Consider the following 24,599-nt stretch of genomic DNA (forward strand, 5'->3'; position numbering starts at 1 on the left):
GAACACGTTCACAAAGTTCTACAAGTTCGATACTTTGGCCTCTGAGGACCTTAAGTTTGGTCAATTGGTTCTGCAGGAGCCTCTGCGCGCTCCCTCACGTTCTGGGAGCTTTGGTACATCCCCATGGTACTAATGTGGACCCCAGCATCCTCTAGGACGTAAGAGAAAATAGGATTTTAATTACCTACCGGTAAATCCTTTTCTCGTAGTCTGTAGAGGATGCTAGGCACCCGCCCAGCGCTTCGTTATCCTGCAGTGGTTATTTAGTTCAGTACTGCTTAGTTCTGGGTAAGTACTGTCTTGTTACTTGGTAAGTAATCCTGTTCAGCCGTTGCTGATGTTTCAAGCTAGTTAGCTTGGGTTGCCTTGTGTGTGAGCTGGTGTGAATCTCGCCACTATCTGTGTAATCCTTCTCTCGAAGATGTCCATCTTCTCGGGCAAAGTTTCTAGACTGGGTCTGGTAGGAGGGGCATAGAGGGAGGAGCCAGCCCATACTCTCAAACTCTTAAAGTGCCAATGGCTCCTAGTGGACCCGTCTATACCCCATGGTACTAATGTGGACCCCAGCAACCTCTACGGACTACGAGAAAAGGATTTACCGGTAGGTAATTAAAATCCTATTATCGTTAATTCACATTGAAGTTACAACCCTTTCAGTTATATGTAGGTGCCAAACTTCCGTTGGTTTGTGTACAATGGGTGTGGATCATTAGAGCAGAAGCAAAAGTTTTACAGTCAATAGGTCGACCCTATAAAGTGGACATGGAAAAAGGTCAACTGGGTCATTAGGTCGACCTGACAAAAGGTGGATACATGAAAAGGTTGACATGACAAAAAGTCATGTTGGTGTCGTTTTTGCCGTCACAGCACATGGAACCCCAATTAGTGTACCGCGTCTCCTCGCTTGGCTTGCTTTGCTTACCAGTTACTATTCCCAGTCGTAGTCCATGTGGATGGTATGAAAAATTTGAATAAAATTCTAAAAAAAAAACACGTAAATCTGTGTCGTCCTTTTGTACCTGTCGACCATAAGCAATGTTGACCTTTTACATGTTGACTTTTGGACCACATCAATTTAATGCATGTCGACCTTTTCATTGTTGACCTATAGTTTGGATACCGTCTAGAATTCCATCCATGCATGATTGATAAGTGACCTTTGGTGTATCTTCTCTAGGTTTGAGTCACAATCCTGTCGCTATTTCATTGTGTGGGAAACACGAGCAGCTTGTGCTGTTGATCCAAAAGAGGCCTCCATGAGAAATGGAATAGTACATGTAAACAATGGTGCGAGCCTTAACTTAACTAGCATCTACAGCAAGTAAGTATTATTTATGTGGTTTATGTCATGTGCTGCTTTTATTTATTTTTTAAACCATTTGACATGTTTTATGCAATATTGAAAAAGGAGCAATGTACTCCATCTAACATAAACTTAATGTATTTTTCTCTGGCTGGGTCCACAGGTTTATCCACAGGATAACATTGGGATATTGTCGAGCGACAGCGAAATTGGCACCAACATGGTCACGAGCTTTCTGGCCTCCCAGGATGCATTTGTGCCCCCACTATATAGTCCCGCCCACTGACTCAGTCAGATCAGTTTTTTGCTTGGTGCGGCAGGAAGCCGCATGGTCACAGGGCTGCTGTGAATAAAGCAGCCTAAAGCTTTTATTATTTTATTTTTATAGACTTACTATATTTTTAGAGCAACTTCTCTTAACAGCGTCTTAAACGCATTCTAGAAAGAGTCGCTCCAACAACTCCCCACCGGGTCGCAACAACGCTTACCTTCGGGTATCAGTGCTGTCTCGACGGGCGTCTGTGTCGGATGTTCTAGCAGGTCCAGCAGACGTAACCAGGCTGTGGCCGGAGCATGGGGAGACGGTGAGTCTATGGACTTCCTCTTACTAGAGGGGTCAGGACACAGCTACACTGATTTGGTTGAGACTACAAACAGTGTGTTGATGCGCCGAACATCTCGAGTGTGACAGTGCTACGCTCCGGGGATCATAGGCGCCAGGACAAGGTAGAGGCTGCGATCCGGGGAGTTTAAGTCAACGGGGGGATTCAGACGCTCTCCTGGCTGTCCCTCCTCCGAGTTCATGGCCAGTTCCCGCGTGTCTCTCGTTTCATTTACTGAATGACCTCACTTTTGGCTCAGACGCTACCACGAGGGTACTCGGTCGCAGCTTAGACGCTGCGGTTGTGTACACTGGAGATAAAACCCGCCAAACCGAGTCGCAGGCCTTAGCGTCTGCATACACATGGAAGTCGCTCAGCGTCCGTGTCCGTTATCAGTTACCAAGAGTGGCAGTGTACACCAGTAGCGTCTGAATCCACTCAGCGTCTTATGAGCGTATTTGCTTGGATATGGAAGTGTGGTGAGTCTCCCTGTATCCCGCTCTCCGGAGGCAGGGTATACAGTACTAAAAATTCCTTCTACTTTTTAGTATGCATTGTTAATTTTTAGTACCTATTTCATATGAGACCTGTATATTACTGTGTTTTCTGCATGTTATGTTGAAAAAAAGAGCCAGTTAAAACATAAGTACAATTTTCCTACTTATGTATAAGTTGTTATGGAGGTTGTATTCTCATATGACAATGTCTAATGCTTTAACATGTGACTGACTGCTAGTATGTGTGCTGACTTTTCTGTGTAATGTCAGTCCTGTTCTGACCCTCAAATCAGGTGCACTGTGGTCAGATTGATCTCACCTCTATATACTGACATATAGGGTGTTTTTCAGTCACAAAATTGTGCAGTCAATAACAGATTATTATCATGTCTGTGAGCGGCAAAAGTGATGAGAATTTATCAAGCACTCCCATAGCCCTAACATGCTTATCTTGTAAGTCAGGGGTAATTGATATGAATCAATTGGTCACTTATGAGGGTTTGTGTGCAAACTGTTTTTCGCTTTTCAGCGAAGTAAAAGACAGGAGTTGGTTCAACCACCAACAGAGCCACCATGGAATATGTTCGCAAAGACTCTATCTTCTATAGCGGACAAGTTAACTACAGTAGCACCACCTCAGGGGTTAGGTTACACTATGAACCCATACATGCAGCTCCCTTCCTACAGCTTGGTTCCAGTAGCCTCTACAACAGAGCTGGCCAAACCAGTCCTCGAGATCTACCAACAGTTCACATTTTCCAGACCACCTAGCTGGTGCACAGGTGTAATCATTACTAATTAAGATGTGCTGCATTCATTCCTAACTGACAATTCTACAGATCTACAGGAGGCCTGGAAAACATGAACTGTTGGTAGATCTCGAGGACTGGTTTGGCCAGCCCTGCTCTACAAGCAACCAAGAGACAGTTAAGACTAAGACAGATACGTCTATGTGGCAGACTACACAAGATGATACATCGGACGATGAGACAATAGATTCGACTCCGTATGATGATCAGTTGCAGAGTTTTAGTTCAGATGATGTAGCTGAACTTATTAATGCTGTGAAAGCTGTTCTCTCGTTGGAAGAGCCAGCCAAGACAGTGTTAAAATCTAAAGCACCTGTATTTAAACGAACAAAATCAGTGAAAGCTGAATTCCCAGCGTCAGATGAGCTGACAGAAATGATGGATGAGTCTTGGGCAGCGCCCAGTAAAAAGTATAAGATTCCTAAGAGATGGGATTCTTATTATCTATTTCCAGCTGTGGATTGTTCGAAAAGAGAAGTTCCTCCAAAAGTAGATGCACATGTTCTGCGACTCGTGCATAAATCTGCTTTACCACTGTCATCTACCTCACTAAATGATGTCACAGACAGAAGGGTAGATAGCCTTTTGAAAAATATTTCTCTGACGTCCTAGTGGATGCTGGGAACTCCGTAAGGACCATGGGGAATAGCGGGCTCCGAAGGAGGCTGGGCACTCTAGAAAGATTTCAGACTACCTGGTGTGCACTGGCTCCTCCCACTATGACCCTCCTCCAAGCCTCAGTTAGAATTCGTGCCCGGCCGAGGTTGGATGCACACTAGGGGCTCTCCTGAGCTCTTAGAAAGAATAGACTTAGGTTTTTTATTTTCAGTGAGACCTGCTGGCAACAGGCTCACTGCAGCGAGGGACTAAGGGGAGAAGAAGCGAACTCGCCTGCTTGCAGCCGGATTGGGCTTCTTAGGCTACTGGACACCATTAGCTCCAGAGGGATCGACCGCAGGCCCAGTCCTTGGTGTTCGGTCCCGGAGCCGCGCCGCCGTCCCTCTTACAGAGCCAGAAGCAAGAAGATGGTCCGGAAAATCGGCGGCATGAAGACTCTGTCTTCACCAAGGTAGCGCACAGCACTGCAGCTGTGCGCCATTGCTCCTCTCACACTTCACACTCCGGTCACTGAGGGTGCAGGGCGCTGGGGGGGGGCGCCCTGAGGCAGCAATAATAACACCTTGGCTGGCTAAAATACCTCAATATATAGCCCCAGAGGCTATATATGAGGTAAATACCCCTGCCAGAACTCCATAAAAAGCGGGAGAATAGGCCGCGAAAAAGGGGCGGAGCCTATATCCTCAGCACACTGGCGCCATTTTTCCCTCACAGCTCGGCTGGAAGGAAGCTCCCTGGCTCTTCCCTGCAATATACAGTAACAGTAAGAGGGAAAAGAGAGGGGGGGCATTAAATTTGGCAGTATATATACATATATTATATGAAAAGCAGCTATTAGGGACATAACTCAGTTAGTCCCTGTATATATATAGCGCTCTGGTGTGTGCTGGCATACTCTCACTCTGTCCCCCCAAAGGGCTTTTTGTGGGTCCTGTCCTCTGTTGAGCATTCCCTGTGTGTGTGGGGTGTGTCGGTACGGCTGTGTCGACATGTTTGATGAGGATAATGAGGTGGAGGCGGAGCAGATGCATTTTGAAGGGTCGTCACCCCCTGCGGGGCAGACACCCGAGTGGATGAACTTATGGAAAGAAATGAGTGCACGTATAGATTCTTTACATAAGAAATTTGACGACATGCCAAATGTGGGACAGCCGGGATCTCAGCTCGTGCCTGTCCAGGTGCCTCAGGGGTCGTCAGGGGCTCTAAAACGCCCGCTACCTCAGTTTGCAGACCCGGATGTCGACACGGATACTGATAAGTGTCGACGACGATGAGTCAAACCTAATGCCTGTCAGGGCCATTCACTGCATGATTGAGGCAATGAAAGAGGTGTTAAACATTTCTGATTTACATCCAGGTACCACAAAAAAGGGTATTATGTTTGGGGAGAAAAAACTACCCGTAGTTTTTCCCCCATCAGATGAACTAAATGAAGTGTGTGAAGAAGCGTGGCTTTTCCCTGATAAAAAATTTGTAATTCCTAAGAAGGTACTAATGGCGTTCCCTTTCCCGCCAGTGGATAGGTCACGTTGGGAAACACCACCTAGGGTGGATAAAGCGCTCACACGTTTGTCAAAAAAGGTGGCACTACCCTCTCAGGATACGGCCGCCCTTAAGGAGCCTGCTGATAGAAAGCAGGAGGCAATCCTGAAGTCTGTATACACACACTCAGACATTATACTTAGACCAGCTATTGCGTCAGCTTGGATGTGCAGTGCTGCCGCTGCATGGTCAGAAAAACTGTCAGAAAATATTGACACACTAGACAGAGACACTATTCTGCTAACGATTGACCATATAAAAGATTCAGTCTTATATATGAGAGATGCACAGAGGGAAATTTGCCGTCTGGCATCTAAAGTAAGTGCATTGTCTATCTCTGCTAGGAGATGCTTATGGACTCGTCAGTGGACGGGAGATGCAGATTCCAAGAGGCACATGGAAGTTTTGCCTTATAAAGGGGAGGAATTATTTGGGGATGGTCTCTCCGACCTAGTTTCCACAGCAACGTCTGGGAAGTCAGCATTTTTACCCCATGTTCCCTCACAGCCTAAGAAGGCGCCATTTTATCAGGTTCAGTCCTTTCGGACCCAGAAAAGCAAGCGTGGAAAAGGAGGGTCTTTTCTGTCTAGAGGCAGAGGGTAGGGGAAAAAGGCTGCAACAGACAGCAGGTTCCCAGGAACAAAAGTCCTCCCCCGCTTCCTCTTCCAAGTCCGCCGCATGACGGTGGGGCTCCACAGGTGGAGCCAGGTACGGTGGGGGCCCGCCTCAGAAATTTCAGCGATCAGTGGGCTCGCTCACAGGTGGATCCCTGGATCCTTCAAGTAGTATCTCAGGGATACATGCTGGAATTCGAGGCTGCTCCACCCCACCGGTTCCTAAAATCTGCCTTGCCGATTGCTCCCTCAGACAGGGAGGCGGTGCTAGCGGCAATTCACAAGCTGTATTCCCAGCAGGTGATAATCAAGGTACCCCTACTTCAACAAGGCCGGGGTTACTATTCCACACTATTTGTGGTACCGAAGCCGGACGGTTCGGTGAGACCCATTTTAAATTTGAAATCCTTGAACATGTACATAAAAAAATTCAAGTTCAAGATGGAATCGCTCAGGGCGGTTATTGCAAGCCTGGACGAGGGGGATTACATGGTTTCCCTGGACATCAAGGATGCTTACCTGCATGTCCCCATTTACCATCCTCACCAGGAGTACCTCAGATTTGTGGTACAGGATTGCCATTACCAATTCCAGACGTTGCCGTTTGGACTCTCCACGGCACCAAGGGTATTTACCAAGGTTATGGCGGAAATGATGATACTCCTTCGAAGAAAGGGAGTTTTAATTATCCCGTACTTGGACGATCTCCTAATAAAGGCACGGTCCAAAGAACAGTTGTTGGTGGGAGTAGCACTATCTCAGGAAGTGCTGAACCAGCACGGCTGGATTCTGAATATCCCAAAGTCACAGCTGGTCCCGACGACACGTCTACTGTTCCTGGGGATGATTCTGGACACAGTCCAGAAAAAAGTGTTTCTCCCGGAGGAGAAAGCCAGGGAGTTGTCTTCTCTAGTCAGAGACCTCCTGAAACCAAAACAGGTATCGGTGCATCACTGCACGCGGGTCTTGGGAAAGATGGTAGCTTCTTACGAAGCAATTCCATTCGGCAGGTTCCATGCCAGAATCTTTCAGTGGGACCTGTTGGACAAGTGGTCCGGATCGCATCTTCAGATGCATCGCTTGATAACCCTGTCTGCAAGAACCAGGGTGTCTCTTCTGTGGTGGCTGCAGAGTGCTCATCTTCTGGAGGGTCGCAGATTCGGCATTCAGGACTGGGTCCTGGTGACCACGGATGCCAGTCTGCGAGGCTGGGGGGCAGTCACAAAGGGAAGAAACTTCCAAGGACTATGGACAAGTCAGGAGACTTCCCTTCACATAAATATTCTGGAACTAAGGGCCATCTACAATGCCCTAAGTCAAGCAAAATCCCTGCTCCTACACCAGCCGGTGCTGATCCAGTCAGACAACATCACGGCAGTCGCCCATGTGAATCGACAGGGCGGCACAAGAAGCAGGATGGCAATGACAGAAGCCACAAGAATTCTCCGATGGGCGGAAAATCATGTACTAGCACTGTCAGCAGTGTTCATTCCGGGAGTGGACAACTGGGAAGCAGACTTCCTCAGCAGACACGACCTCCACCCGGGAGAGTGGGGACTTCATCCAGAAGTCTTCCAAATGATTGTACATCAGTGGGGTCGTCCACAGGTGGACATGATGGCGTCCCGCCTAAACAAAAAACTAGAGAGGTATTGCGCCAGGTCAAGAGACCCTCAAGCGATAGCTGTGGACGCTCTGGTGACACCGTGGGTGTACCAGTCAGTTTATGTGTTCCCTCCGCTGCCTCTCATACCAAAGGTATTGAGAATAATAAGAAAGCGAGGAGTAAACACAATTCTCGTGGTTCCGGATTGGCCAAGAAGAACATGGTACCCGGAACTTCAAGAGATGATCTCAGAGGACCCGTGGCCTCTGCCGCTAAGACAAGACCTGCTACAGCAGGGGCCCTGTCTGTTCCAAGACTTACCGCGGCTGCGTTTGACGGCATGGCGGTTGAACGCCGGATCCTGAAAGAAAAGGGCATTCCGGAGGAAGTCATTCCTACGCTTATTAAAGCCAGGAAAGAGGTTACAGCAAATCATTATCACCGCATATGGCGGAAATATGTTGCATGGTGTGAGGCCGAAAAGGCTCCAACTGAGGAATTTCAACTAGGTCGATTTCTGCATTTCCTGCAAGCAGGAGTGAATATGGGCCTAAAACTGGGTTCCATTAAGGTACAGATCTCGGCTCTATCAATTTTCTTTCAGAAAGAACTAGCTTCAGTACCTGAAGTTCAGACATTTGTAAAGGGAGTGCTGCATATTCAGCCCCCATATGTGCCTCCTGTGGCACCTTGGGATCTCAACGTGGTGTTGAGTTTCTTAAAATCACATTGGTTTGAACCACTAAAAACCGTGGATCTGAAATATCTTTTGTGGAAGGTGGTCATGTTATTGGCCTTGGCTTCTGCCAGGCGAGTATCAGAATTGGCGGCTTTGTCTTATAAAAGCCCTTATCTGATTTTCCATATGGATAGGGCAGAATTGAGGACTCGTCCCCAGTTTCTCCCTAAGGTGGTGTCAGCGTTTCATTTGAACCAGCCTATTGTGGTGCCTTCGGCCACTAGGGACTTGGAGGACTCCAAGTTGTTAGACGTGGTCAGGGCCCTGAAAATATATGTTTCCAGGACGGCTGGAGTCAGAAAATCTGACTCGCTGTTTATCCTATATGCACCCAACAAGCTGGGTGCTCCTGCTTCTAAGCAGACTATTGCTCGTTGGATTTGTAGTACAATTCAACTTGCACATTCTGTGGCAGGCCTGCCACAGCCAAAATCTGTCAATGCCCATTCCACAAGGAAGGTGGGCTCATCTTGGGCGGCTGCCCGAGGGGTCTCGGCTTTACAACTTTGCCGAGCTGCTACTTGGTCAGGGGCAAACACGTTTGCAAAATTCTATAAATTTGATACCCTGGCTGAGGAGGACCTGGAGTTCTCTCATTCGGTGTTGCAGAGTCATCCGCACTCTCCCGCCCGTTTGGGAGCTTTGGTATAATCCCCATGGTCCTTACGGAGTTCCCAGCATCCACTAGGACGTCAGAGAAAATAAGAATTTACTCACCGGTAATTCTATTTCTCGTAGTCCGTAGTGGATGCTGGGCGCCCATCCCAAGTGCGGTTTATCTGCAATACTTGTACATAGTTATTGTTAACTAAATCGGGTTATTGTTGAGCCATCTGTTGAGAGGCTCAGTTGTTTCATACTGTTAACTGGGTTTCATATCACGAGTTGTACGGTGTGATTGGTGGGGCTGGTATGAGTCTTACCCGGGATTCAAAATCCTTCCTTATTGTGTACGCTCGTCCGGGCACAGTATCCTAACTGAGGCTTGGAGGAGGGTCATAGTGGGAGGAGCCAGTGCACACCAGGTAGTCTGAAATCTTTCTAGAGTGCCCAGCCTCCTTCGGAGCCCGCTATTCCCCATGGTCCTTACGGAGTTCCCAGCATCCACTACGGACTACGAGAAATAGAATTACCGGTGAGTAAATTCTTATTTTTTTCTTTAGTAGGAGCAGTGGTAAGACCTGCTATGGCTTCGGCCTGGGTAGCAAAAGCAATGGGCGAATGGATAGAGGAACTAGAGAATAGCATCCCTTCTCCTACTGGGGAGCAAGAGGATCGTTTTTGCCGTTTAAGACAATCTGCCCAGTATTTGGAAGAAGCAGCAATTGGTGTAGGTACAGTTGCTTCTAAAGCTTCAGCCTTGACAGTAGTCGCTCGTCGAGCAATTTGGCTACGTACCTGGAAGGCAGATGCGGAATCCAAGAAAGAATTGGAAGCATTGCCTTTTGTGGGTAATATATTATTTGGAAAACCTTTATTGGATATCCTAGAATCGGAGGCTGAATCGAAAAAGGTCAGATTTCCGGCTACCTATAACCCTAAGTTCAAGGGTTTAAAATTTCGCTCATTTCGCTGGCAAAGCAAAGCAAAAGCTAAAGAGGAGCCTAAACAACCCCAGTTTAAATCCAGGGGTAGGAAGCAGTGGGCTAGCAAAAAGCCAGCTTCCAAACCTGAACAGAAACCCTCAGCCTGAAGAGACGGGCCTCCGCCTGGAGGATTCCAGGGTTGGGGGCCGACTCCTTCAATTTGCACACACATGGCAACAGTCAACAGCAGATGCCTGGGTGCAGAAGGTAGTATCTCAGGGGTATGGGTTCCCATTCAGGAGGCAGCCTCAAAACATTTTTTGCACCAGCCTGTCTCGTATAGAGTCGAAGGCCAATGCCCTGCAAGAAGCAGTCCAGAAATTACTGCAGTCAGGGGCGGTACTCGGAAAGCCTATGGTTCCAGGGAAAATGGACCGCAAGGGAAAGTCGCCTACCGATAAATCTGTTGGAGATAAGGGCCGTTTACTTGGCTCTAGTTCAGGCAAAGGACAATCTACAAGGAAGACCAGTCCAGATCCGCTCAGACAATGCGACGGCAGTAGCATACCTCAATCATCAAGGAGGAACTCACAGCAAGAGTCTGATGGAGGAAGTAACTCCCATTCTAAAATGGGCAGAACTCCATCTCCCGGCATTGTCAGCAGTATTTGTCCCGGGTGTACTAGATTGGGAAGCGGATTTTCTCAGTCGGCATACCATTCAGGAAACCAAATGGGCATTACACCCAGAAGTGTTTCAGACACTGGTGAACAGATGGGGTCTACCGGAGATGGACCTTATGGCGTCTCGTCTAAACAACAAGGTTCCGAGGTACGGATCAAGAACAAGGGACCCAGGAGCGGTCCTGGTAGACACACTGTCAGTAGAATGGAGGTTTCATTTGGCATATCTGTTCCCTCCAATATCTCTGTTACCCAGAGTAGTAAGAAAGATAAAGCAGGCAAAAGGAGCAATTATTCTAATAGCTCCAGCTTGGCCAAGAAGGCATTGGTACACAGATCTGTTGAGAATGTCCATGGAAGCACCGATACTGCTCCCTCAACGTCCAGATCTGCTAATGCAGGGTCCTTGTTGTCACAGTCATCTGGATCACCTATCTTTGACGGCGTGGCTGTTGAAACCTCTATCCTAGAGGCTAAAGGATTTTCGAAACAAGTAATCCAAACTATGCTTAGAGCAAGAAAGCCTTCTTCGGTCCGTGTGTATCATAGAATATGGCAAGCCTATATTCACTGGTGTACTGGAAAAAATTTCAATTTGAGATCTTTTAAAGTAGCTAGGATTTTGGATTTCCTTCAGGCAGGATTGGATAAAGGGTTGAAAGCTGCTTCCTTGGTTCAAGTCTCATCGTTAACTGTATGGTTTCAGCAGAAGATTGCTGATTTACAGGATGTACGCACATTTTTCCAAGGAGTAGTACATATTCAACCTCCATTTGTTCCTCCTGCAGCTCCCTGGGATTTGAATTTAGTTCTTAAATTTCTCCAGGGTCCTTTGTTTGAACCACTTGAGAGAGTGGTTAACGGTTAAAGATCTTTTTTTTACTGGCAATGGCGTCAGCCAGAAGAGTGTCAGATTTGGGAGCATTATCATGTAAGTCTCCTTTCCTAAGTTTTTTTCCAGACAGAGCAGTTCTCAGAACGAGATCTAGCTATCTTCCAAAGGTGGTATCAAAGTTTCACCTGAATGAAGAAATTGTAGTCCCAGCTTTTCAGGTATCGGGACTATCTGCGGGAGAAGCGTTGCTGGACGTGGTCCGGGCTTTAAGAATCTACATAGATCGTATTAGTGCCATCAGGAAAACAGATTCTCTCTTCATCCTCTACGGATTCCATAGAAGAGGATGGCCTGCTAGTAAACAGACGCTGGCGAGATGGCTCCGAATGGTAATATCAGAAGCTTATTCTCATGCAGATCTCCCTATTCCAGCTAATGTCTCTGCACACTCTACACGTAAGGTAGGTCCTTCTTGGGCAGCACAGCAGGGTACTTCAGCAGAACAGGGCAGCCACATGGTCTTCCATAAACACATTCATCAGACATTATTTATGCCTTGGATACTTTTGCCTCTCATGATGCAGACTTCGGGCGAAAGGTCCTCCTGTGCAATCAGGAGCGTCCCCATCACTAAAATGGCTTTGGGAATCCCAATGTTATCCTGTGGATAATCCTGTGGACCCAGCCAGAGAAATATACGTTATGGTAAGAACTTACCGTTGATAACGTGATTTCTCTTATGTCCACAGGTATCCACAGGGATCCCACCCTGACGCATCTGATTTGAGGATCTAGACCATCACTAAACCTCTTCCTTCTTGTATGGAAGGGTGTGCATGTGTGTTCTTATCGCCTGTACAGGTCTCTACCTAATGTTCCTGCCTAAAATCGCTGTGGAAAGAACTGATCTGACTGAGTCAGTGGGCGGGACTATATAGTGGGGGCCCAAATACATCCTGGGAGACCAGAAAGCTTGTGACCGTGTAGGTGCCATTTTCGCTGTCGCTCGACAGTATCCCAATGTTATCCTGTGGATACCTGTGGACATAAGAGAAATCACGTTATCAACGGTAAGTTCTTACCATAACGTATATATTTCCTTTCTGTGCAATTTGGAATGCATTTTTCAAATCCGGTAAATACTGTACCTATAGAGATTATATCTGTAACAACATAATACAGCAAACAGAGGAAAGCATAACACAAGTCTTGTCTGGAGAGACCTTAGCACCAGCCTTAAACAGTGTTAGCCACGTGTATTATGTAGGCCCGGTCTCACCTAGAGAAGAGTTCTTGTAAAACAGATACAATAACATTTATTAATAGCACTGTATAACAATATACATAAGAGTAATGCTGCGCAGGGCTGTGACCAAAGCACCAAGAAGCAAGGGAAAAATAAATGAGGAGGTAGAAATTAAGAGGGAGAGAGGCTGCAAGATGATATAGTAACATAGGTGCAGATGTATTAACCTGGAGAAGGCATAACTAAGTGATAAACCAGTGATATGTGCAAGGTGATAAAGGCACCAGCCAATCAAATCCTATATGTAAATTAACAGTTAGGATCTGATTGGCTGGTGCCTTTATCACCTTGCACATATCACTGTTTTATCACTTCCTTATGCCTTCTCCAGGTTAATACATCTTCCCCATAGTAACATAGTATCTAAGGTTGAAAAAAGACAATTTGTCCATTGATTTGTGGTCTCCTATGCAGGATTATTTGGTATAAAATTTTGACTGATGCTGATGTCTACAAACAAAAGAATGCTCTGCGCTCAGAAATCTCTTGTATTTAATTAATCAATTAATTAATTAGGTGCAGTCTAGCAGGGTGAGTAATTGACTCAATGCAATTCAATTTAAATAGCAGATACTTTTATCACAAAATGTATACACAGTTTAAAAAACAATAGATACATAGAAACAATTACAAAAAAGAAAAAGAAAAAAAAAAAATTGTTGCAACTTCTTATAAGTACACTGATTAATGATATTATACCTGTCTCAGAGATAAAGTAAAAAAAGCAGTATGCAATGCAAGTAAATATTAATAAGAACAAAGCTCTCACTGGAATTAATTAAATAATGGACAAACACTGGCGTCCCAGTGTGTCTTTAAATGATGTTGGTCCGCAAAATATTATTTGTAGTAAATGGGCCGTAATAGTTACCACCGTGCTGGTTCCTGAGAGTTATTGCAGGGTCCTGTATAATTGCACGTGGTGAATATAATGTAATGTTGCCACTTTTCAATGAATGTGGAGCAGTCCCACTGATGTTATAAGGATTGCTGATAAGGAAAGCCGTCAGTCACATGCAAGGTGTTTAAATGAGGATCCTCACAGCGGAGGACGTAATCCGTATAACTGGCGGTGTAGCTGCGGCCAGCCGGCACTGTCTCACCTATCCTCACGACGGAGGACCGTGACCGTCTAGTTCACGGAGATGTTTCCCAGAGACAGTGATGTTATATAGTTGCAGCAATCTTACCGCACTGTGTAGAGCAAGCTGAGTATGGTCTGACGGCTGTAGTTTGAGTATCAGCGGAGTACGGCACTAATATGCTGGAGACCAAGTCCGTGCTGTATAGTATTCCTTCAGGAGAACTTTGAATGGGAGAAAGGGGCGTCAACGCGTTTCGTCTCCTAGCAACCGGAGACTTCCTCAAGACGAATACCCTTCTGTTGGGAGCTGTGTTATTTATACCCAACTAATTGATTGAATGAAATCCAGTGTGTCAATTTGAAACCATAAAGATCATTTAATAATATTCATGTTCAAATAACTTAAAATAAACACTTTTACGGTCTATAACCTTTACATAAAATATATAATAATTAAAAAAAAAACAAAAAAACATTGAGTCAATGAAGCTATATTCTTTAGTAGTCAGATAGGACACTAAATTATATAATTTTGTTAATTAGACATTAATTAAAAAACTTCTGAATAAAAACAGAGCAGAAGACAGAGGGTGGTGGGACCTTAACCCTCTATATTCCACAACAATTAAATATTAATAAAAATAATAATAATAATAATAAAGTACTATCTCTAATATTTTACATAAAGATTCACATAATATCTTACACCTAATTCTGCCCAATACGGTTGACTTGCAGATATTTTACTATGTCTTAAAGAGATATCTAGACAATTCTTTATATATTGGATATACCCATTAAATGAGTTTATTTTATTATTTCTATAAAGTATTTGTCATAGAAAATATATAAGACTGTCCTATAAATTCATCTAAAAATAAAAATATATATACCTACACGTATAAATACTTAGATATTAAATATAAAAAAACTAGAAGCGAAAATGCAAGTATTGGTCCATAGCTTTATTTAATATGTGCAAAATATAGCTACATTTAGAATCCACATATATATAAGTGTATGCAATACACACCTATATATTTATAGTGGAACTAAACTAAGCATGTATAATCTAAGGCTTCATTTAGACCTTTAGGATATAAAGTGTCCAACTTAAAGATCCATGATGATTCTCCTATACATAATTTACGAAATCTATCTCCTCCTCTTTTTGTACTTAAAATTTGTTCTATACCTGTTATTGTTAAAGTAGATGGATCACCATTATGTACTCTGGAAAAATGACGTGAGACACTGTGTGTTTGAAGTTTTTTTATAATATTGAGTCTGTGTTCTCTAAATCTTGATTTTAAAGAGCGAGTGGTTCTCCCTATATATTGAAGAGAGCAAGGACACTGTAGTACATAAATACAGTATTCTGAATCACAATTTATGAATTGTTTAATTTGAAAAGAATTCCCATTAGACGTTGATATAATAGATGAAATTTTATTCCTCATATATTTACAGGTTAAACAGATATGTTTATTACAACAATAATTACCCAGGGGTCTCTTTGGTAGCCAAGTCGAGCTACTTACTGAAATCTCTGGTTTGAGAAAACTCTGTGCTATCATTTCTTTTAAATTGGTATTTCTTCTAAAGATCACTACAGGTTTATCAGATAAACATTTGTTTAAAACTGGATCTTGTTTGATTAACTGATAATTTGTTTGTATTATTTTTCTTATGGTATTAGATTCTTTATCTAATAAAATCTAATACCATAAGAAAAATAATACAAACAAATTATCAGTTAATCAAACAAGATCCAGTTTTAAACAAATGTTTATCTGATAAACCTGTAGTGATCTTTAGAAGAAATACCAATTTAAAAGAAATGATAGCACCGAGTTTTCTCAAACCAGAGATTTCAGTAAGTAGTTCGACTTGGCTACCAAAGAGACCCCTGGGTAATTATTGTTGTAATAAACATATCTGTTTAACCTGTAAATATATGAGGAATAAAATTTCATCTATTATATCAACGTCTAATGGGAATTCTTTTCAAATTAAACAATTCATAAATTGTGATTCAGAATACTGTATTTATGTACTACAGTGTCCTTGCTCTCTTCAATATATAGGGAGAACCACTCGCTCTTTAAAATCAAGATTTAGAGAACACAGACTCAATATTATAAAAAAAACTTCAAACACACAGTGTCTCACGTCATTTTTCCAGAGTACATAACGGTGATCCATCTACTTTAACAATAACAGGTATAGAACAAATTTTAAGTACAAAAAGAGGAGGAGATAGATTTCGTAAATTATGTATAGGAGAATCATCATGGATCTTTAAGTTGGACACTTTATATCCTAAAGGTCTAAATGAAGCCTTAGATTATACATGCTCAGTTTAGTTCCACTATAAATATATAGGTGTGTATTGCATACACTTATATATATATATGTGGATTCTAAATGTAGCTATATTTTGCACATATTAAATAAAGCTATGGACCAATACTTGCATTTTCGCTTCTAGTTTTTTTATATTTAATATCTAAGTATTTATACGTGTAGGTATATATATTTTTATTTTTAGATGAATTTATAGGACAGTCTTATATATTTTCTATGACAAATACTTTATAGAAATAATAAAATAAACTCATTTAATGGGTATATCCAATATATAAAGAATTGTCTAGATATCTCTTTAAGACATAGTAAAATATCTGCAAGTCAACCGTATTGGGCAGAATTAGGTGTAAGATATTATGTGAATCTTTATGTAAAATATTAGAGATAGTACTTTATTATTATTATTATTATTTTTATTAATATTTAATTGTTGTGGAATATAGAGGGTTAAGGTCCCACCACCCCCTGTCTTCTGCTCTGTTTTTATTCAGAAGTTTTTTAATTAATGTCTAATTAACAAAATTATATAATTTAGTGTCCTATCTGACTACTAAAGAATATAGCTTCATTGACTCAATGTTTTTTTTTTAATTATTATATATTTTATGTAAAGGTTATAGACCGTAAAAGTGTTTATTTTAAGTTATTTGAACATGAATATTATTAAATGATCTTTATGGTTTCAAATTGACATACTGGATTTCATTCAATCAATTAGTTGGGTATAAATAACACAGCTCCCAACAGAAGGGTATTCGTCTTGAGGAAGTCTCCGGTTGCTAGGAGACGAAACGCGTTGACGCCCCTTTCTCCCATTCAAAGTTCTCCTGAAGGAATACTATACAGCACGGACTTGGTCTCCAGCATATTAGTGCCGTACTCCGCTGATACTCAAACTACAGCCGTCAGACCATACTCAGCTTGCTCTACACAGTGCGGTAAGATTGCTGCAACTATATAACATCACTGTCTCTGGGAAACATCTCCGTGAACTAGACGGTCACGGTCCTCCGCCGTGAGGATAGGTGAGACAGTGCCGGCTGGCCGCAGCTACACCGCCAGTTATACGGATTACGTCCTCCGCTGTGAGGATCCTCATTTAAACACCTTGCATGTGACTGACGGCTTTCCTTATCAGCAATCCTTATAACATCAGTGGGACTGCTCCACATTCATTGAAAAGTGGCAACATTACATTATATTCACCACGTGCAAATATACAGGACCCTGCAATAACTCTCAGGAACCAGCACGGTGGTAACTATTACGGCCCATTTACTACAAATAATATTTTGCGGACCAACATCATTTAAAGACACACAGTCCCCCGTATTTTTTACACCAAGACCAGGCGCAGAGCCCGGTGCTGGTTGTTAAAATACGGGGGATCCCCTGTCATTTTCCCCCCTGTATTTTTGCAACCAGGACCGGCTCAAAGAGCCCGAGGCTGGTTATGCTTAGGAGGGGGGACCCCACGCAATTTTTTTCAGGGTTTTGTGAACACTTTTGTGCCGTCCATGAAGTCGAATCCAGGACGCACACTATTGTCAATTGGTCCGTTTTTCGACAGCGGGACTGTCGAATCCGTTTTTTATTGAATATTTCGAATTCGGGTCCCGGCGGCCAGGATTCGACTGTCGAATCCGACCGCAATTCCATATACCCCTATATGTTTTATTGTATGAAATATCTTTTATTGTCATATTAAATTTTTCTTTATAATTTATCTCAGCATACGTCAGCTTTTGTTCATGTTTCCAATTTCATTGCGCAGCTGAGTTCTTTTTTCAATCTAGTTTCCAATGTAAACATGCCTAGCCTTGCAAGCCTTTCCTCGTATTACAGCGTCTCCATGCCCTTTATTAGTTTGGTCGCCCACCTCTGAACCTTTTCTAGCTCCAGGATATCCTTTTTGTAGTATGGTACCCAGAATTGTACACAGTATTCAAGGTGTGGCCTCACTGGTGATTGATACAACGGGAGTATAACACTCTCGTCCCTAGCATAAACTACCCGTTTTATGCATGCTAATATCTTATTAGCCTTCTTTGCTGCAATCCTACTTTGGGTACTACTGCTTAGTTTGCTATCGATGAGGACACCTAAGTCCTTTTCCAGTACAGAATCCCCTAATTTTACCCCATTTAGTATGTAGGTTACCACATACTTTGTTCTTGTTACCACAGTGCATTACCTTTCACTTGTCTGTATTGAAGCGCATTCTCCATTTCGCTGCCCATGCTTCTAATTTAACTAAGTCGTTCTGAAGAGACTCAGCATCGTCCTCCGTATTTATAACTTTACACAATTTGGTATCTCTGCAAAAATTGACACTATGCTCTCTAGACCTTCTGTTAGGTCGTTAATGAAAATATTGAACAATAGCGGTCCTAATACTGAGCCTTGCGGCACACCACTTAACACTTCAGTCCAATTTGAAAAGGATCCATTAACCACAACGCGCTGCTCCCTATTATCTAACCAGTTTTTGACCCAAGTGCATATTGTGCTTCCTAGCCCTGATTCTTGTAGCTTGTAGATAAGTCTCATGTGTGGTACAGTGTCGAAAGCTTTCGCAAAGTCTAAAAAGATTACATCCACCTCTTTACCCTGATCTAAGTTTGCACTTACAGTTTCATAAAAGCCAAGTAAGTTGATTTGACAGGATCTGTCCTTCACAAATCCATGTTGATTCTTTTTAATGACCTTATTGACTTCAATGAACTTCTGAATACTATCTCTTAGAATACCTTCCAATACATTCCCCACTACAGATGTAAGACTAACTGGTCTATAATTACCTGGTTCAGCTTTACTTCCCTTTTTGAATATAGGCACTACTTCCGCTATACGCCAGTCTTTGGGAACCATACCTGATATTACTGAATCCTTAAAGATCAAAAATAGCGGTTCTGCAAGTTCAGAGTGAAGCTCCATTTTTAACCCTTGGGTGAATTCCATCGGGATCCGGTGACTCATTCTCATTATTGAGATTGTGTTAGTCCCTGAATTGGGTCCTCTCTAGTAAATACTGTTGAAAAAAACTCAGTGTGTCCGCTATGTCATTATCATTTTTGCTTAAGACTCCCAACTTGTCTTTTAAAGGGCCTATGCTCTCCTTCTTTAATCTCTTGCTATTTATGTATTTAAAGAATTTTTTGGGATTTGCTTTGCTTTCCTTTGCTACTAGTTTTTCAGTTTCTACTTTAGTCGCTCTTATTTCCTTTTTGCATACTTTGTTAGTCCTTATAGTGCTGAAATGACTCCGCTTCCCCGTCAGATTTGTATTTTTTAAATGCTCGCCTTTTCTTGCCCATAAGTTTCTTTATCTTTTTGTTAAGCCACATCGGATTATGATTTTTATTCCTTTTTTTGCTACTCGTAGGAATAAATTTGAGAGTATTTTTAGCTAGCAGGAATTTTAGTACATCCCATTTCTCCGTAGTATTTTTTACTAGAAACAAACCTTCCCATTCAATATCCCTGAAAAATACCCTCATCTTTTCAAAATTCGCTTTGCTAAAGTTTAGAGTCCTAGTGGAGCCAGTATAGGACTGTTTATGAAAACTGATTGAATGTGACCATATTGTGGTCGCTGTTTCCTATGGGTTTCCCTACTATAATACCTGATACTAAATACCCATTGTTTGTTAATACCAGGTCTAAGATTGCATTGTATACCTGGTAGGTTCCTCAATTAGTTGAACTAAGTAGTTATCATTTAGTGTGTTTAAAAACATATTGCTAGCAGTGTCACATGAATCGTTTTTCCAGTTTATCTCTGGATAGTTAAAATCTCCTATCACTACTATGTCACCTACTCCTGCTGCTCTTTCAATTTGCTTCAGTAACAATTCCTCATCAGATAAATTAATACCAGGCGACCTATAGCATACACCCAATACCAACTTTTTAATTCCTTTAGTGTCTACAGTCCCCTTCTGAATATCTTCCCGTATATCAGGTTTTAAAAACGGCTTTACGTGAAGACACACCCCTCCACCCTTTTTATTTCGTCTGTCTCTACTAAACAGCGTATAGCCTTATAGATTGACTGTCCAATCATGAGATTCGTCCCACCAAGTTTCAGTAATGCCTATAATATCATACTGTTTGCTTGCTGCAAGTATTTCTAGTTCGCCCTTTTTACCAGTAAGGCTTCTAGCGTTCACATACATACAACTAAGATAAGTATTTCCCCTTGCGTTAGGGACATCTTTCACCATATGTAGCAACGATGACCTGTAATCGTCATTGGTTAGTGCTTTGGTAAAATCTCTTTTAGCACCCATGTTAGTAACCTTACCGGCTGCTCTTAAGTTTAAAATCTCCTCCAACCTTCTAACCATCCTTCCCCCCCCCCCCCCCCCCCAGCACCGCTGCCCCCTCCTCATTCAGGTGCAATCCATGACGTATAGGTACTGGACAGTCCCCTCATTCCACAGGGTCATCCCTGGGGAGAACAGCATATTAAGACTCGTACCATGGGATCCAATCAGCATGGAATTATGGGGCGTGCATCAACATTTGTATATACATTTATCTTTCACAGCAATATTGACCAGAAATGTCCATTTCTGCCCCCTGGGCGCAACTTGTGCCATCCTTTCCGTAGCTATTATAATTCTTGCCAAGGGCATCAGTAGTAAGTATTTTCTTTAGGTCAACCCCAGACTGACCCACCTTTTGACTCAGGGGAGGAATACGTATCACTGTCAAGTGAATAATTTCCAAAACATCTATCCAAAATGTAAACACAACTGGAAGAACTGGCTATCGGATAGACTATACTGTTCTAACAATACCACCACCGCAAAAGGGAGCTGTAACATTTTTATTTGTTTGTTTTTTCATTTTATTAATGTTTTTATTTTATCTCTTATAATTTTTATTCATTTATGCATTTATGTTCAATTTCATACACAATTGGTCCTCAAGCATAACGTGTAAATGCTCCTTACCGCTCGTTATCAGGGTATGCTAAACCAGACACATAATTGAATTTATTAACTGAGCTGCTCAAAAAAATTGTCCAAGCACAGCACACTATCTTTTTTTTTTTTCTAACATCCATAAGGGATATTGGGGACACATTAGTACGATGGGTATAGATGGGGTCCAAAGGAGCCAGTGCAATTTAAATTTCTTCCACTGGGTGTGCTGGCTCGTCGCTTCTATGCCCCCTCCCACAGGCAGTTTAGAAAAAAAGTGCCCTCAGGAGAGGATACACACTATGCTAGCTCCAGAGTTTTTCTTCTTTTACTTTAAAACTTTTGTTTATTTCGGTATGCTGTTTGGGCAACAGCATACCTGCGTCGTAAGAGTTAGGGGAGGGGACAGTCACCGTCCTCCTGAGGTCCCCCGGTTCTTGGTGCGGCAGCAGCGCTGGTGATTTATACGGGTCCCTCCTGGGGGGGACCCGCTATAGCCCCTGCGTGAGACTGGCTACCGATGGCTGTACCTAGCATTCATGTATATCTACAGCAGGTTTAGGAGACAGGGCCAGTATAAATATATATAGATAGCTCCTGCGCCATTATGGGGGCGGAGCTACATCAGAGAGGGCTCAGCAGCATTTTGGCGCCTTCCTCTGCATAAGCAGCAGCAGCCTCACACAGCTCCTCCAGCCTGTCACACGCTGGATCACTGGTTCAGGGTGTTTAGTTAGGGGGAGAGACGCTATTTGTGCACAGATAATATTCCTCTGAGGGATTTACATTGTAAAAACAGTTCTCACTGTTAGTGTGAAACGCTGACAACCTCACTGGGGCTCTGCAGCATTGTGTGTGCTGGGTCCTCTCTAACTTGTGTCTCCTCTCACATGCAATAGGGCAGGCTTGCATTACTATCAGTCTCTTGTTGTATGTGTACTGTGTGTTTTCATAATGGTAAAACAAAAGTTATGCAGTGTGTGTCATACCAGATTTCCCCCTCTTTCATCTGGTTCCATATCATTTGAGCAGTGTAGTCAATCCTCACAAATTGCTGAGGACCATGAGGTGGAGAGTCATGAACCCACCTGGCTGGAGGCTATCAAAACTATGATGTCTGATATGTAATCTCAGCTCAATGCCAATAAAACACAAGAACTGCAAAAAGCAGTAGCAGATCTAGCTACCATGACACATGTAATTCACTAGTGGGCTACTCAAATTCAGGAGGGTCTCTCGGGTGACATGGCCCTGGTTACTACGGTGACTTTACTAAAACACATTCAGGACACAGCAAGAGTCCTCTGTGACTCCCTAAAAGAGATTGGCAATATTAATGCTAGGACCACTGCTATGGCTGTGTCAGCACGCAGAGCCATTTGATTACGTCAGTGGATTGCAGACGCCGACTCCAAACGCAGTGTGGAATCTCTTCCCTTCTCAGGTGAATGGCTTTTCAGAGGCGAATTGGATGCATGGATCTCCAAAGCTACTGCTGGGAAATCCGGTTTCTTCCGGGGCTCTGCCTGCAAGACGTACCTATCCAGGACTGTCAACTCAGTCCTTTTGGTCCACCAGATTTTGATCTAGGGCCAGAGGTGCATCAAATGCAGCTAGAGGCACCAGAGGTAAGCCTAAGAAACCAGCTGTCGCCGGCTCCTCAAAAACAGAGCACCAGTTCAGCTTCCACAAAGACCTCAGCATGACGGTGCCCTCCCACCCCCCCCCCCCCCCACCCCCCCTGAGGTTCTCGAGGTGGGAGCCCAATTACATCACTTAAGCCACATCTGGAAAAATTCCTGCCAGGACGCTTGGGTAAGGGACCTTATTTCTCAGGGCTACAAGCTGGAGTTCTACGGTGCTCCTCCCCAATGCTTTTTCAAATCAAGCTTACCAGCTTTGGAAAATATGCATATTACGCTATTACAGGCCATCACAAAGTTGGTCCAGTCCCAAGTTATTGTTCCAGTTCCCCTGTAGCAGCAAGGAAAAAGGTTACTACTCCAGTCTGTTCGTTGTGCCAAAACCAGACGGATCTGTGAGGCCAATTTTGAATCTAAAGTCCTTGAATCTTTACCTGAAGGTTTTCAAATTCAAGATGAAATCTTTGAGAGCAGTGATCGCAGGCCTGGAACGTCAGGAATTCCGAGTGTCCCTGGTCATCAAGGATGCCTAGCTCCATATCTCAATCTGGCCTCCTCATCAGGCCTATCTGAGGTTCGCCCTGCTGAACGATCACTACCAGTTCCAGGCATTACCCTTTGGCCTTTCTACAGCTCCTAGGGTGTTCACGAAGGTGATGGCAGAAATTATGTTCCAGCTGAGTCCAGGGGGTCAACGTGTTTCCTTTCCTGGACGATCTCCTGATAAAAGCGAGTTCCAGGGAGCTCCTTCTGCTCCATATAGATCGCACTGTACACCTTCTGTCACATCATGGGTGGATCCTCAATCAATACAGAAGTCCCACCTGGAGCCGTCACAGCGGCTCCTATTTCTGTGAATGCTGCTGGATACTGTTGCGCAGAAAGTGTTCCTTCCAGAGGACAAAGTGAGAACCCTCCAGGAAATGGTTCGCATGGTTCTCAGACCGACTCGGGTTTCCATTAATCTTTGCATACCTTTGTTGGGCAAGATGGCAGCCTCGTACGAGGCCATTCAGTATGGACGGTTTCATGCCAGACCCTTACAACTGGACATCCTAAACAAGTGGTCCGGTTCCCATCTTCAGATGCACCGGATGATTCAACTATCACCCCGGGCCAGGATTTCTCTCCTGTGGAGGCTGTAGTCTTCCAATCTCCAAGAAGGTCGACGCTTTGGGATTCAGGATTGGATTCTCCTCACAACGGATGCGAGTCTGAGAGGATGGGGAGCTTTCACCCAAGGGGTGCAGTTCCAGCGCAGAAGGTCGGCCCAGGAGGCCCTACTTCCGATCAATATACTGGGACTTCGGGCTATCTACATTTCCCTGGTTCAGGCCTCCTATCTGCTCTGGGGTCAGGCAATCCAGGTACAGTCGGACAATGCCACGGTTGTAACGTACATCAATTGGCAAGGAGGGACAAAAAGCCGGGCCTACATGTGAGGAGTATCAAGAATACTCCTCTGGGCGGAAAGAAATGCAGTAGTGCTGTCAGCAATCTTCATTCCGGGAGTAGACAACTGGGAAGCGGACTTCCTGAGTCGCTACGATCTCCACCCAGGGGAGTGGGGCCTACATCCTCAGGTGTTTCAGCTGATCATCGACCGGTGGGGTTGCCCCCAGATCAACATAATGGCATATCGCCTCAACAAGAAACTTCGCTCTTATTGCTCGCGAACCAGAGACCCTCAGGCGTGTGCAGTGGATGCACTGACGTCGCCTTGGCCGTACCAGCTGGTCTACATATTTCCTGATTCCGTTGATCCGAAAGGTGCTCAAGAGGATCCGGCATCAAGGAGTACAAGCAATTCTGCTTGCCCCGGACTGGTCCCGGAGAGCTTGGTACGCGGATCTTCTGGACATATCCGTCGAAGACCCTTGGCCTCTAACAC

At 43.7% G+C, this 24,599-nt stretch overlaps 1 protein-coding gene across 1 annotated transcript in view; it reads left to right on the plus strand.

The window, feature by feature from the left end:
- The window catches only part of IGF2R (insulin like growth factor 2 receptor), a 490,127-nt gene that overhangs the window by 427,538 nt on the left and 37,990 nt on the right, over positions 1 to 24,599 (plus strand). Inside the window, exon 42 of the mRNA XM_063917832.1 lies at positions 1,178 to 1,321. Within this exon, the coding sequence (XP_063773902.1) occupies positions 1,178 to 1,321 (144 nt within the window). The remainder of the gene's footprint in view (positions 1 to 1,177; positions 1,322 to 24,599) is intronic.

This window comes from Pseudophryne corroboree, chromosome 4 (assembly GCF_028390025.1).
Source record: "Pseudophryne corroboree isolate aPseCor3 chromosome 4, aPseCor3.hap2, whole genome shotgun sequence".
Taxonomy (NCBI): domain Eukaryota; kingdom Metazoa; phylum Chordata; class Amphibia; order Anura; family Myobatrachidae; genus Pseudophryne; species Pseudophryne corroboree.